The 15,976-nt window shown below is 39.5% G+C and overlaps 2 protein-coding genes across 2 annotated transcripts; one reads left to right on the forward strand and one right to left on the reverse strand.

The window, feature by feature from the left end:
- Positions 1–3,085: 3,085 nt before the first annotated feature.
- On the forward strand, positions 3,086–8,450 carry ankrd34c (ankyrin repeat domain 34C). The gene is made up of 2 exons (XM_085169302.1): positions 3,086–5,149; positions 6,044–8,450. Exon 2 carries the CDS (start codon positions 6,094–6,096, stop codon positions 7,681–7,683), a length of 1,590 nt encoding a protein of 529 aa, XP_085025428.1. The 5' UTR covers positions 3,086–5,149; positions 6,044–6,093; the 3' UTR covers positions 7,684–8,450.
- On the reverse strand, positions 8,256–15,261 carry LOC146515545 (retinol dehydrogenase 13-like). The gene is made up of 7 exons (XM_085169305.1): positions 15,042–15,261; positions 13,352–13,492; positions 13,077–13,268; positions 12,793–12,954; positions 12,533–12,649; positions 12,225–12,429; positions 8,256–9,006 (listed from the first exon to the last, which is right to left on the reverse strand). The coding sequence occupies exons 1-7, from the start codon at positions 15,109–15,111 to the stop codon at positions 8,910–8,912; spliced, it is 984 nt and encodes a 327-aa protein (XP_085025431.1). The 5' UTR covers positions 15,112–15,261; the 3' UTR covers positions 8,256–8,909.
- Positions 15,262–15,976: the final 715 nt, after the last annotated feature.

The following is a 15,976-nucleotide window of genomic DNA, read 5'->3' on the forward strand; positions in this document are numbered from 1 at the left end:
ATCCACTCATCCACACTGATGTACCCACATACTCTAACGAGCCCAAAACTCTGACAGATGCAGCTATGAAACAGTCTGTGATGAATTCATAGTGGAAAACTCAGTTTTTCACAGAAATTCATTTAACCCCACATCAATATTTGTTTTTACCTTATTCTGAGAAGGATAAAGATACTCCTACAAAAGTAAAACACTGTACATGATACTAAAGATTAGAAAAGATATTTAAGACACGATTACCTCAGTGTAATGGTAGGTAGGCCATATTCCAGGACTTCTATTGATGGCTGTATTTTTCTGTTGTCTTTCATTAGATAACTTATGGCAGGAAGAGTTTCTTCTCTCTACCCAGTGGGAGGCAAGACACACTGTTAAGCTTTTGATTTGGTGGTGTTAACAGAGGTGTGACAGATCCTACCAAAACATCAATTTTGCCACTAATTACTTTTGTAGTTAGTGAGGCAGCTACACAGAATTTGAAACTCCACCTGAAACTGCACCTAATTCTCCTAACACTTGTTGATTTAGAAGGCGAAAGGAAAGAAAGCCACGAAACACGAGGGGAAAGTGAGAGTTTTTTACGAGCGTTCGCCTTTCACATTTTTAACCATGTTAACAAAACTGTCATCCGTAGCTATATATCATGACCACTTTTTACTGACAGACCATTAAGGTGCCTCCTGTTCCACTATCCAATTAAAGGCTTCACAACAACTACTAATAAGTGGAGTGTAGAGTTGATAAGCAACCAATTCTGAAGCTTCAAGCCCTCTGCTTCATTAGGAGGATGTTGAGCTAAAATAGAAAATTCAACACGGCGGACATCAAAGTGCCCACTCTGCAAAATGAGTAACAAACTCCTTATTAGATATGCACCAATCTCCTAGGATACAGCCAACGTACACAATGATCACCCAGCAAAATTGTTGCCTGTATAATGCTCTTGAATAATGCTCAACTCAATTACTGCTTGCCAGAAGGGCAGGTGTTGGTTTGCAATGCGAGATGAGAAAGAACAGAAGGACTGGTGAAGGAGAAGGAGGCAGAGGAGGAGTGGAACCATTTCAAGATTTCAACTATGAGAAAGTAGCACTTTTCAATATGAAAAGATCAAAGTGTCTGAAAATGTGTTATACTTCACGGGCTATAATCATGAGTGGACGAGGGGAAAGAAAAAAAAAAAAATCACTCGCAGCATATGTGAGGGGTGGCAGGTTTTTAAGCTGCACTGGAGGCATTTCCTTAAATCTGCCAAGGTAGGAGGGAGACAAGGAGCAGTCCAGTCCAAAGCTGCAGCAGGGTTCGTGCGAGTTAATGCTGTCGCAGCCCACACATTCGCTTGATACAATCGCTGAGACACCAAATGCCATGAGAATGTCAAACTCAGTCTTTAAAGAGACAACCACCACAGAGCTAGAAGCACAACATCAGCACAACAACAGGCGATATATGTGCTAGAAAAAAACACACATGCAGGCTTCCGTGTCTAAATGCAAATGGAGTTATCAGGAAGGAATGGATAAGTGAGATATATATATGTTCTTTTAAAAAAAAAGATTTATGGGTTTATTTTAGAAAAGGCAAATGTTATTCGGAATTCCTCTGTTCAGACCATGGAGGTAATTGTTATGGCAGAATTGTTGTGACTTTGGGCTTAATTGAAATTTCTGTAGAGGCAGCTCTCCAATCGTATCTGTATCCTTTATGTCATTTCCTTTATTGTTTATGTGTCCATATGCAAAATGTGATGCTTTCATTTGCAGCTGGCTAACTTAGTCTTCCACAAAGACTAAAAACAGGATCAAACAGCTACACAAATCAAAGTGCGAAAACAGCAAATCAACAGTTTTGGAGGGTGTTATGTATCAGACTATTTCTTGGCTGAGCAGTTTCCCAGCAACCAGTGGTGACTCCGGGAGATTATTGTTCCCAACCAAGTATTCCCAATAAAACAGCAGTTTGCTTTTTTTTTTTTAGGTATTTGTAAAGAAACTAGCAGCTTCTCAGATGTGACTTTTGTTGCCGCTGGAGAGCGCCAGGTAAACTGTGTTCAGTTAATTATTTATTTACAGAATTAACAGGCTGTTATGGGGGTCAAGGAATTTTCTTTGACTCCCATAACAGCCATAATATCCCGGTCTCCTTAAGTGCTTTCCCCATTTCCTCAATTATCCAAAACAATTCACACCCTAATGCTAACCTTAAACCATGGAGTACAACCGGGCTGACGGTTGTACTCCATGGTCTGCCAGTGGATTGCCAACAGATAGCCATGTTCAGCCTACAAGAAATCAAAAGATAACACATATTCCTTGCCTAGCAGCTTGTCAGTAACACAGTAAAGCATGCCCTGCTTTATCCTTGTTTTTGCTTTGTTGTTCTTGTTGTTATTTTAATGTAATGTGACCATATTTATGTACAAGAAGAAAACCAGTGACTGAGATCAGGAATGTGTTTACCGAGGTCACAGATAGGGCAGCTCAGTAGCTCTGCTAGAAGTCAGAGAAAGTGCAGGTTAAATGCGTTGGCTAGTTCCAGCCATCTTTTATATACAGTGTATGGTTATGAGACATTTGTAACCTATTTACAGTCTATGTGCTGAACTCATGAAAGTGATGAAATTATAATAGACATTTTAAATAGAATAAATGTAACTTTAACAGCACTTAAGAATATTTATTTGTTATAATTACATATCTTTGCCACAATACCAAGATTTGCTCAATTATTTAAATTAGTGTTCTGCAATGAGTTGTCACCTGACATTTCAGAGGAGGATGAAAATTAAACAGTAATCACAGCAAAGAATAAATATGTGCTGACATGTTGCACTATATATTTTTTAGACTTTCCTGTATCTGACTTTCAAATTTTACTGGCTTTGACAACAGCAACTCTCTTTTTCAGTGCAATAAAAAAAAACTGAGCATATTTCTATTTGCAGTTTACAAAAACAATTTCCTTTCTTGTTTTCTCAAAACTGAGGCATTATTTGAAATTAAGGTTAGACGTGAAGTGCTCTATTCTTCCCATCTCCTGGAGAAATTGTGATCAGACTCTAAATTTGAAAACTGATGATAACTTTTATGTGTCCTTTGTCAGAATATATAAATAGTTGTTGAGCTACTGTAGTCTGATGAGTAAAAAATGTCACAATTCAGACAGAAGAAAAGGTTATATTTAGAACAGAGGGGAGGGAGAGCAGCAGCTGTGGTGTAAGATATCTGAAAATGGAAAGTGCTCCCAGGGGTGATGGCGCTTATTCTCTTCACTTTAATTATTTATTTCTCCTGTATATACTGCCGACGACAGCATCATCGGGGCAAAGATCAACCTCTGTGAGGGCCACTGACGTCCTTTTGGCTCCCAGTGATAATGAATGTGTCTAATCTAGTCAGCTTTGGCCTTGGATCCTTGGATCATCATGATTCTCTGAAGTCTGTCTATAATACAGACCCATATAATTTTTACTCAACAGTATAAAATGTGAAATATACATAATAGCATCTGAATAACAAACTTCTTAGAACTTCCTATTCTTAGAATCAGGTTTGACACTTAGAAGAACAGCTTTTACTCATCTACATATAAACCAATATTTTACACAACTCTTTTAGTCATTTCTGGTGAAGAAATGACAATATTTAGCCAGACTGTTAATGCCTCTTGAACAGGAGGAGCATACTCTTTTGAGCTGGTGACTACAGCATGAGCTGCTTTATGAAACTGCCTTCTCCATGTGCCTTGTAAACAACACTTCCTCTGGGACTGAGAAGGCAATCACAGGTGAGAAATCACTGCCAACATTGACAGCTGAAGTCCTGAGACGTCAAGCCTTTGGATAGGTAATAAAGTGATTAGTCTTAGAGTCAGAAAAAAAGAAAAGAAAAAAAAGGAGCAGGGGTCAAAGGATTAATGATCGATTGTGGTGGTGGTGACTTACTCATGAGTGGAAAATAGATCCAAAAATAACTGCATAAAAAATGCCATATAATCCTGTCTGTCCGTGGAGGAATGTGTCTGATTTACCTGTTCTTTGCAGGGCTGAGAACATCACTGTTCTCATTAGAAACTGCTTCTGTGCTGTCTCATAGCAACCTAAAAATAGAAATGTCCCTATTAGGCTGTATAGCTGCGATGGCTGCTACAAGTTTTGGCTTCTTTAATTGTACTGTAAATATATAGGTGCAAAATATTTTTGCTCTCTCTCATAATTTGTTGAGTACATGACAATGAGAGAAAGAAGCGCTGCAGATATGCATAAACATTAAATATTAACTAATTCTTTGTATCAAAGTGTCACTGCTTAAAAATATGATTTCTGCTTTTTTTTTTAATGAAAATAAGAAAAGAAAGATAGCTGATGAATATATCGGAATTCCCTGCAAGAAGCAGCATGATGGTGGTCCAGGCACATTTTACAACTGAATTGTTTTCTCTGTGCCCTTTCATACATGGCAGACAGACAACCAGCCTTTATTCCTGTTCCACCCTGCAGAAAGATTAAACCGTATTTATAGCGCAGACTTACTATCTGAGGAAAATTCAAAAAGCATCCTAAGCACTAGGCTCTAGGAGAAAAAGCAGCCTTCTCATCTTCATCACGTGTAGGCCAAATTGTGCCCACCGTTTTCATTTTCATACTGCTCTTTTGACATAATTAAAATAACACGCGCGCGCAGATCATTTGCATGTCTTTAGGAGGCAGCACTCGTTTTGTTTGTGTCCTGCAGATATAAAGACCGAGACAGAGGTTTTTCATCAGACGCGATTTATTTTGGTCGACTCTGACGTCAAGAGAATACACGTTTCATTCAACAAGCAAGAAAGTAAGTTATTTATAACCCGCAGCATCTCCAGGTTGTGATCCTTGAGTGCGCAGTGAAAGGAATACTCCCCATTGGACTGATGTGGTGTGCCTCCATAACAAAAGCCACACAGCTCATGCGTTATGGTGCCAGAGAGGCACGGCACACTGTAACCTAAACCAAGACGCATTGATGGGAACAGTCACGGCTGCAAAACAAAAAAGAAAATAGGATTATTGTGGAGAACTTCAACAAACTTTCTGTTTTGATTCTTTAATTTCGCCCTCGCAGATGGCAGAGCACTGGTTACTTTGAACATGGAAAATCTCCTCTTTGACCAGGTAAGGAAACAACTGTCACACAAACAATATTACACGTGAAGGTTAATTAATTCAACTTTACCTCGCTATCTTGTATCGGTGAAGGCGGAGGCTGTTAAATTAGATCGCCAGCTTTGTGTTGCATGTGAAATCAAATGTATGTCTAATGTTGGCAAATTAATATTCAAACTGCAGATAAAATGTTTACATTTGGGATTTGAAGCAGAATAAGACGACGAACACCGCAATGTGTAATGGAGCGCGTCTTTCGAGCCAAGTTACCCAAAAGGAGAACCGCGGACAGCGACTCTTTGAGCTTAGTGTGACGTTATTTAATGTCGCCAGTTAAAAAGCTTGAACAGATGTTTGGATCACTATTTGAAATTTATATAACAAACATCGCATTTACGCGCAGTCTCTTGTATATTCGTCCCAGAAAGGAGGAAAAATTATGTTTATGCTTACTTGTAGTGGATACTGGAGGCTTTTGTGTCAGTATCAGTATGTTGGGTGGGGGGTGGGGGGCACTGCTGTCTAGATAGAGGTTTAGAAAAAAAAATCAACTTTGATTATGACATCATGACACATCTATTAGTAGTGTTTATGACTCTAACAGGTGTGTTACCACGCTGACTTCTGCATGGATATACGTGATCTTTGAGGACGTGCATGAGCATTTTAGGAAAACTGCCAATTTCTTTGTACAACACTGATTCAATTTCAATAATTAAACAAACAATATATCCACTATATTTCACAGATCTATAAGAGCAAGTTATATTTTTATTTTCTTTAGGTTGTAACAGACTGCCACCTGCTGGCAGTGATAACAAATAGAAAAGCAGACAAACAAAGTGGGTATTAATCACTCATTTTACTATGTAAGCTGAACTAATTCCACAAATTTGTTCAAAGGGCTGCGAGCTGTGAGTTCAGTACTGAGAAGATCTGTGACTGGCTGGGTAATGGCAGATATTCTGGAACTGCGGACAGATGGAAACTCACTCCTGAAGGCAGTGTGGCTCAGACGCTTGAGACTCACCAGGCTCTTGTTGGAAGGAGGTGCCTACATCAACGAGAGCAATGAACGTGGGGAAACACCTCTCATGGTGGCCTGCATGTCCACACACACTGACCAGCAGAGTGTATGTAAGGCAAAACTTGTAAAATATCTGCTGGACAACCAAGCGGACCCCAACATACAGGACAAAGGAGGTAGGACAGCTTTAATGCACGCCTGCATTCACAAGGCTGGACACAAAGTGGTGGATCACCTACTTAGCAACGGTGCTGATCCCAGCCTGGAAGACAGGAGCGGGGCCTCAGCGTTGGTCTACGCCATAAACGCAGATGACAAGGAGACACTTAAACTGCTCTTGGATGCTTGCAAAGCTAAAGGCAAAGAGGTGATCATAATCACCACAGACAAGTCACCATCTGGCACTAAGACTACCAAACAGTATCTAAATGTCCCTCCATCACCAGAGCTGGTTGAGAGATCTTCCCCGGCGTACTGCACCTCTCCCTCTGATATTAACGTCACAGCATCGCCCTCACCTGAGCAAGAGCAACAAAACACAGTCTTCAGTTTCCAGACAAAGCTAAAAACCTCCAGCTCAGCTTCGAAACTTGCCAACGGGCCCACATCGCCGACGCGGCGGCCTGCAAACCCCAAACGTGCACGTTTGCCTCAGCTGAAGCGGCTGCAATCAGAGCCTTGGGGGTTGATTGCACCCTCTGTCCTGGCTGCTGCTGCCGCCGCCGCCCATGATGAGAGTAAGAAAGCTAGTTCTGATGAGGATGTTGTTGCAGGGGTAAACGGACTCTCTCTGAGTAAGAGGTCGGCTTTATCTCGACAGAACAGTGTAGACGGGAAGGACAGCTTATTCCCACTAGTGGGAGAACAGCCCTGCAAAATGACCACCTCATTATCAGTTCCTCCAACATCTAAACCATCATATGAGAGAACGCTAGGCCAACACCAGCCACTGGCACGGCGCAGCACGGTGCCTACAGAGCAGGAGAGCAGCAGCTGCAGCAGTGGACTAGCCAGTCTGAGAGACACAATGCATAGGAGACACCTGGGGAATGATCACTATGACTCAGACTCACAGCTCTATTCAGACTCTGCCATGTTAGATTCTCCTAAGGTCCCGGTGGAGCGCAGGAAACTAAACACCTCTCCACTTGTGATGTTAACCAGCTCCAGAGAATCTCTAGACAGCAATGCCAGCACATCCTCTCCCAGCACAGCACGCAGGCGTGCACCTGGCCTCCTGGAGAGAAGAGGCTCAGGCACACTTCTGCTGGATCACATCTCCCACACCAGGCCTGGCCATCTCCCCCCTCTTAACATAAACCCAAACCCTCCCATTCCCGATATCGGGGCTAGTAACAAGCCCTCCTCACCTCTGGCCACAGGTATTAGATCTATAGCTCCAGTAGCACCAAACACACCAAAGAGAGGTGGCCTCAAGTTGAAGAAGAAACTTGTGAGAAGGCACTCTATGCAAGTGGAACAGATGAAACAGCTTTCTGATTTTGAAGAGCATTAGTTAGTTATGAAGTTTATGCAGCAAATATTGTGGAAGTAGAGATGTTAACACCATAGATTGTGAGGAAGTACATCCATAGTCTACACGAGTCATTTGTGTCATTTGTGTAGACTCAGAGCCATCTAGTTGTTGAATTATGTGTAATTAAAAAATATAGATAGAATATATAGATACATTAAAACTGAGCAATATAGGTAGATTTCCTCCCCGTGTCACACTCAACCTTAAGGATAACTATCTTTTGACTTCACAACATCTGCTGTATATGTTTTACAGTTTTGAATGTAAATGCCAAGATATGGTACTTTTCCTCTGAACTAGCTGATCATGTAACATTAAAGGAACACACAGGGTACATTTGTAGCTGGTGGCAGATAGGGTGCACTTTGTGCATATGTAATTAGCACCATAATGGACATTCTGTCTCACGAAAAAAAAAGAAAAAGAAAAAAAATGTGATGCACTTGTCTGAGATGTAGCTTTGGATGAGATGAAATTGGACTGTTTGTAGCAATTCTGTACAAAGTGCCTTTAAAAAGAAACCGAAAAAAAAGTGATGCGCAGATACAAACTTTGTATAAAGAAAACTTTAATTCATGGTGATGTAACCAACATGTGTTTTGTCTCAGCACTGCTGGTCTCACATGGATCAAAATGAAGACTCGTGATGAATACATAGGATGTGGATAAACAGTATGCCTTAAAAGACAGGTATAACAATGGGCTATGTATAAGAGCACTTTAATGCCCACGAGAAAGAAACTGAATACCACTATTAGCAGTGTTACAAAAAGCTAAAGCACATTCATATATAATTCTTATATGATAAACCCAAGCAACAATAAATGACATTTTAACCCTTAGTCCACACAGATATTGGTGAAACCCATCAATTAAAATGTCATTTCAAGCTAAAGGCAATCAATGCTAAAGATCATACAGCTTCCATGTAACTGACCTGTGAAGCATTGCTTCTGTTTAAGAAAAAACTTAATTTAATTCATAGTATTTTTCCAATTAGTTTGTTGTATATTCTAAATAAATGTCTATCACTTGTGAATTTCTGTCTTTTGTTCATTTGTTGTCCTTAAGCAGGAGCTCAGCTGCTACTAGCCGCGCAGATGTTCACTAGAAAGAGTACCAGTTCTTTCCTCAGGCCACTTGGCAGTCCAGTGGCACCGCGATGATGACAATCATCATCAAAATCATCATCATCGTCGCTGTGACTACGTCAGACCGACCACAGAGGCACTCAGCTCCCACAGCTTCTTGGCAGCTTCATCATCCAGACCCTGAGGGGCTGCTGTTTTAGGGGCGCAGTCGCTGTAATCAGTGCAGACTTTAGTGTTAAACACACAACTTGATACTGAGTTGATTAAGTCACAAGAACAAGTTAATCAGTCAGATAAAACAGTCAAGATATGCAATCAAAGGACAATTTACAAGGCAACAATGTCTTAATATTTTATACTGTTTTCTTAAAGATAATTATAGGAATTTAGATATTTATCAGTTATGTTATCACCCATATAATTTCATACAAAGACCAAAAGAGTCAGTTTCCACTTTATATACAAAAATAACATTAAGTAGAGCCAAACCGATATTTGTTATGTGGCAATATATCGGTATGGTTGACAACTAAAACCTCCAATTATGTTATAAATGTTGATGTTACACAGATATTCCACCAGATGGCACTCCGCAACTTCCCTGTTGGCATCTATAGGAGAAGTGTAAATGATTAACCCATGACTTGTGGTGACAACAAAGGAACATTCCAAATATTGGTATTGGTCATAAAGTCCAATATCAGTCAGGTTCTAGTATCAGCAGTTGAAATTAAGATTAAATCATATGCTTTGTAATTGCTAAAAAAAAAAAAAAACTATTAAGGAAAATGTCAAAGGAGCTTGCAAAGAAAAGCATCTGGACTTCTTTAAGTTACTTGAAGACGTTTCACCTCTCATCCGAGAAGCTTCTTCAGTTCTAAGGTCAAATGGTGGAGAGCCTTAGAACTGAAGAAGCTTCTCGGATGAGAGGTGAAACGTCTTCAAGTAACTTAAAGAAGTCCAGATGCTTTTCTTTGCAAGCTCCTTTGACTACGATGACCTGGATGACTGAGAACCTTCACGGACATATTATGGAAAATCTTAAAATGTTCTAATTTCAAACAAGAACACTCAGAAAACTTCCTTTAAAGGGCAAAGGCTATACTAAAACTTTGGTGTTTTATTATTATTATTATTATTATTATTATTATTATTATTATTATTATTATTATTTCATTACAACATCCTGATCTCAGCCTGTTATGGGTTCATTCTGACATCGTAGGGTATCATAGTGAAAAAAAAAAAAGAGGTGTGTTGTAGAGCACTCTTCATGTTCCCTTTCATATGGCACATAATACTTATTATATTAGCATTTTTTTTCCAAGGTCAACTTTGACCTTGGGCACCAACAATAAAGGTCAAGGTCAAATGTTTAGCCAACCCAGGTACTCATGCCCACCAAGACTTTGTATATTGTTTGAAGTTGATCCATAAAAAAATGGGGGTAATATAAAGTTTTTACTGACTTTCACATTTGGTACGACCTTGACTCGATTTTCACCTAAATTAAATCAGCTTGAGCTGTTGTAGACTGCTAACAAACAGACAGACAAACAAATAAACAAACAGAACAGATTACAGACTCGCTCACTTCAGGGGGAGAATTAATAAATACACAGACTGTGGAGAAACATCAAGACAATCTATTTTTAGGGAAAGCCCTGCTTATTTTAGCAAAACAGTTCTAGATGTGAGCATGGCTCTTTAGTAGATTAATGCTAAACTGTTTGTTACACAGTGTGTTAGGTACAGTGTTAGGTACACAATAAATACAATAAATGAATAGAATGATCTGGTCATTGTGATGTGAAGAGTTAATGGAAAGTGATCCTCATCAGGCCTCAGATACTTTAAAATGTGCTGCCAGAATCTATCTATCTATCTATCTATCTATCTATCTATCTATCTATCTATCTATCTATCTATCTATCTATCTATCTATCTATCAATATAAATATGTGTGTGTGAGCATGCAAGCAGCACCACTTAAATGTCAGTCATTCACTGGTAAATGGCTGAAATGCCTGATAAGATAATGTCAGCAGTAATGAAATACTGGAAATCTGCAAAAGGTGGAAAGCTGTCAGTGTATTGCAGCTGGTTTGTGGCGTTTATATTGACTGTGATTTTGTCTAGGCATTTTTTTTCTGGGCATGCACACTGACGCAGCGACCCTGCTGACATGATGATTCCTTTATTTATCATATGATCTTGACTTTCTGTCTCAAAAAGATTCCTTGTATCAAAATCTCATTTTATATTGTGCTAATCCACATTTTTATATTAGTGCTAAATTGCTACTATAGTATGCTTACAATGTAAAAGGGGTCGCTTGTAGTTGCAAATGAGTCACTCACCAAACACCCCTCACCTCTACAAAGCCTTTAAGTCTCCTTAGATAATTGCTCTGATTTTCCAACCCACAGTTCTGGTCTCATCAGCTAAGCTTTCACCTGTAGCACACAGCTATTTCCTGCATAAAAGCCTCGATGAGCCTGCTCCACACTGCTCTACCAGCCCAGAAACAAACAGATGACTGTTAATAGACCAGATTAGATGGTGTTCAGAATTTAGGATTCAGCAGCTAAAAACATAGAATTGTCCCACAGGAGCAAGACGGAGTTAAAATGAGAGTGAATAATTATTTAACATTCACGAAAAGGTTAAGTACACGACCCCAAATGAACGTTAATGTGTCTGCTCGTTATGTTTTAGATGTGTCCGTCTAATTCACTGGATTTGAATCAGTGTTCACGCTGACATCATTTACTGGACTTGGACAACATTTTTCATGCATAGAGGAGTGATCATGCTGTGGAAAAACCCACAGCATGTTAACACATTAGGTTTTTAAACAGTTGTGTTAACTGGACTTAATTATATTCAACAAATCACAAGAACGTTTATTTTACTGTACGCAGATCAACTGTGCTCCCTGTTGTCACCTTTAAAAGGCCCATTGAGAGGTTGGAGAATCCTACTAGACATGACTGACCGGCACTAAGTAGTTTCTTTATCAGTGTTATTAGAAAAATTTTCTGCTTTTACTATCAGGCACTTGTAGTTTTATAAAGTGCAAAAGCAATCCCTAACTCACGTTCCCTTTCATCAAAATGAATCCAATGACTCCCGTGCAATGACGTATTCAGAGTATAATTTTGAAGAAAATAAAGAACTGGTATCAGATTCATTTCCTGTGTCTGCACATCCACTGAGGGAAGATATTGCATTAGACTGCACTGAGAAAGAAGAGTCCAGCTGTTTCATTACTAATATGCTTCATTACACATTCACAATACCAGTCTCAGTAGAGTATGTTAGTGTTGTTCTCAATATGATCCATTTCCCCCACATGGGTGAGCCGAGCAATATCCCTTTTGGCTGTCTATCAATAAAGAGCCCATCTGTTGAATTACACAGACTGACCTGTAATAGAGTCCACTCTCATTTTGCAGGCTTTCCTCCACAGCGCAGTAGATGGTGGTCTGAGCTCCTTCTGTCGGATTCTTGATGAAAAACACGAAGGGCACATACAAAACCCTCTTCCACAGGGGCACTGTGGGCCAGAAGTGTCGGCCAAGCTCGGTGCGGATGACTCCAGGGTGGAGGCTATATGCTGTTACGCCAGTACCTGCAAAATGACAAGATGCAGGACACAAGTCATTACAAGGACATGAAATCCCATTCAATGTGTAACGACACATAGAAATATAGATATAAAACAGACGCAGCACCTTGCAGCCTGTTGGCCAGCTCTCTTGTAAAGAGGACATTAGCTAGTTTACTTTGAGCGTAGCTTCTCCAAGGCCGGTAATCTTTGTCCTGATTTATGTCATCAAAATGGATTTGACCTGTTGAGAGAAAGCACTTCATCCTTATTCACAGATGTGGTATTTAACATTCAATGAATATAAAAGGATGACATTCCTGAGAGATTTAAAAAAAACAACTAATTCTCTTTATATGAACTAGAAAAAAAGAGGAAAAACTGCACCTCTCTCATGCGCTAAGCTGGAGACATTCACAATGCGGCTTGGCGCTGACTTCTTCAGGAGATCTAACAGACAGTTCGTTAAAAGGAAGTGGCCCAGGTGGTTCACACCAAATTGCATTTCAAAGCCATCTTCAGTCTTCCATTTTGGACAGCTCATTATGCCTAAAGGTAGGAATATCAAAGGAAATGTATTTACTGCCTGTTAAACACAAATGCACAGTCACAAAGCTGGCATAATATGCTACATCACACCATAGTGGGTCTGATGTGATTTATACATCCACCTGCATTATTGATGAGAACATCCAGGCGCTCCTCACTTGCTAGGACATCTTTGGCAAGTTGGCGTATTGACTGTAGAGATGCCAAATCCAACTTTCTGACAATCACGCTGTCATTTCCGCTTCTCTTTTTCACTTCTTCTGCAGCTTTATTAGCTCTTTCCATGTCCCTGCAAGCCAGAATAACCCTCGCGCCTGCAGTGCGGGAGCAAAATCATTTCACCTGAACAGATATAAGATTATAAAATTGGATATATAAATCCAGGCAAATCACCAACCTCTTCTAGCCATGTCAACAGCAGTTTCTTTGCCAATCCCAGTGTTGGCTCCAGTGATCAGGACTGTCTTTCCATCTAAGCGGGCTTTGCTGTGACACACACCACCTGCCATCCACTTCTTCAAACCAAAAAGTCCCACTCCTGTAAAAATGTCCACACAGTGACAGCTCTAAATCTCCAATGATCAGAGCCATCTTCACCTTCTAGAAAAGGAAACCCCCACCCACAGAAAACAAAACACAACTACACAGATTCAACAGATGTTTTAGGACCAAGATTTTCTCAAATGTAAATTTCTGACCCCTTCTTCCACACCCTGAAGATACACTTGAATGAGTTTAACAGAAAAAGCCTTAAAGCGTCTTAAAATAATCTGAGAAATAATTAAAACTGCTTTTTTTTTTGTCCAAATGTGCATAAATATTTTTTTAAAAACATTGTCTCTCTATTTTTACATAACTAAAAATTGAACAAGTTTGGGTTTTGGGATGGTGATTGGGTAAAAAAGCATGTTAAAATCATTGTAAGCCTCTTTGAGTCACCAGGATTCTAAATTCTGAAATACTCACAAAATGTGGTCTGATCTTTATTTAAGTCAGAATGAGAGACAAATACAAACTCGGTAAACTAGCAAAACAGAAAAGAGATCGATTTTATGTCTGACCACACAATGACCCCACTTACTAAAAAAACTAAGTGGGTTTCCGTGCTAATAACTTCCCAAGTATTTGACTAATTAGTTCAGATACTGTGGTAACTGAAAAGGGCTGGCAAACTTTCTTCCCACTGATGGCACAGGATGGCACTTTTACTCAGGTCTCATTAACACAGATAGAGTGGGCCTAAAGTTCTTGTCATTGGTATTAATTTACCATTATTTCTTTCACTATTCTTGTTTTTTCTTTTTTAAATAATTAATTTTCTTCTTTCTCTTGTTTTTTGTCTTGATTGGTTTTTGACAGTGTGTCTGTGATGTTAGGTATTATGACGGGGGCCCCAAAACTAAACGGAAAGCTAAAACACGATGTGGGAAAACGTTTTAGTTAAATAATAATAAAAACAACCTTTTGAAAAAAAATGCTGAAACGATTTTGTGAACATGGAAAACTAAACTAACCAAACTGCAAAAACAGAGGAAATATCCTCATTTTAGTCTTTGTTAGTTTGGTAAAAAGATGTTATCACTAGGCTTACTTGATGATGTTTATAAGATTGTGAGTCCACTGTCTTCAAGAAGTGATGCTTTTTAATGGTAATAAATGAGCTGAATTGTCTAAATCTTGTCTTCAAGATATGTCCTTCATAAAATGAAACTAATAAAACTAATAAAAACTCAAATAAAAGTCAACACTTTCAAACAATAAAAATAGACAAACCAGTAGACACACCTATAGCATCAATTTGAGAATCCTAGGTGACTTCCTTCTCAAAATCAAAGGCACTTGTCATTTTAACGAGCACGTAGGTCCGTGCGCAAAAAGCCTACGCGCTTATGCAACGTCAAGTAAACGTCACAGTCTGTAAAAGAGCATGAGCTAAGACAGCCATCCGTGTGCTGTTTACAGTCTACACATATGATCAGACCATTAATGTAAATCAGTGATTAGCTATTATTCGAGTTAATTTGTTTTTCTTTTAACACACAACACCTGCTTTTGTGAAAAAGAGCCTGCGTCGGGTCACTTCATACCTGCTACTGTGACCAATGCAGTAGTTTTAGGATACTGGGAAAATAATGAGCGTGCAGCGGAGGTCCGCATTGTCCCTGCTGACCCTGTTACTGTTTATGAATCTGCTTCTCTTAAAGTCCGGTTGAAGAAACGCCGGCGAACTTTCCTGCAAGCGAGACCTTACTGCCTGCTACAAAGTAAACCGCGTCAATAACAGCTACATAACAAGCGGAGCCTTTGCCCAGGAAGTACCGCCCATCGCCGCCCTACACCTGAATCCTATTGGTTCATTTTTGTCAATAGTGTTAATAATATTTTTAAGCAATTTTTTGAAGCTATTGCCAAAGAAAGCAGCTAGTAAAGTACATTTTGGCTATTTTAGAACTTTTTTAAAAATCTGAAAAAGTTCAATGCTATTAAACTAAAAACAAACAAACTCTAATATAACAAAATGCAATCAAATCAAACTGTAGTGGTATCTTTAGGATTTAGTAAAAACATCTTTGCTGAAACTATTCTCACAACTGTATTTTCCATTTTCTCGTTTCATCTGCTCCCTCTAGAGGTCACCACAGCGGATCATCTGCCTCCATCTCACCCTGCCAGCATCCTCCTCTGACACCAACCTTCTGCATATCTGTATCATAACAGGCTGTTAAACATCCTCTTCAATCTTGCTGCTATCCTTCTCTCTCACATCCCCTCAGACACTTGTCTCCACCGACACCGACCCTGCCCACACTCTCTTCTTCACCTCTCTTGTGCACTGTCCACTGCCACACCAGGTATTTAAACTCATCTACTTTCACTACTTCTGCTCCTTGCATCTTTACCTTTCCACCAGTCTCCCTCTCATTCACACACATGTATTGTGTCTTACTTGAACTTTATTTCTTTTTCTCAATGTCATTTGTGAATATCATAGTCCATGGAGTCTCTTTCCTGAAAGGGTGTA

Source organism: Neolamprologus multifasciatus, chromosome 7, assembly GCF_963576455.1.
Source record: "Neolamprologus multifasciatus chromosome 7, fNeoMul1.2, whole genome shotgun sequence".
NCBI lineage: Eukaryota > Metazoa > Chordata > Actinopteri > Cichliformes > Cichlidae > Neolamprologus > Neolamprologus multifasciatus.

What these genes read in the sequence shown, in the direction of transcription:
- ankrd34c (XM_085169302.1), top strand. Translation starts at nt 6,094, where the DNA reads ATGGCAGATATTCTGGAACTGCGGACAGATGGAAACTCACTCCTGAAG.
- LOC146515545 (XM_085169305.1), bottom strand. Translation starts at nt 15,111, where the DNA reads ATGCGGACCTCCGCTGCACGCTCATTATTTTCCCAGTATCCTAAAACT. An exon ending in TGTTCTCATCAATAATGCAG is followed by an intron (nt 12,955 to 13,076) that starts GTGGATGTATAA and finishes TCCTACCTTTAG; the next exon opens with GCATAATGAGCTGTCCAAAA. An exon ending in GAGAGTGGACTCTATTACAG is followed by an intron (nt 9,007 to 12,224) that starts GTCAGTCTGTGT and finishes CACTGATTACAG; the next exon opens with CGACTGCGCCCCTAAAACAG.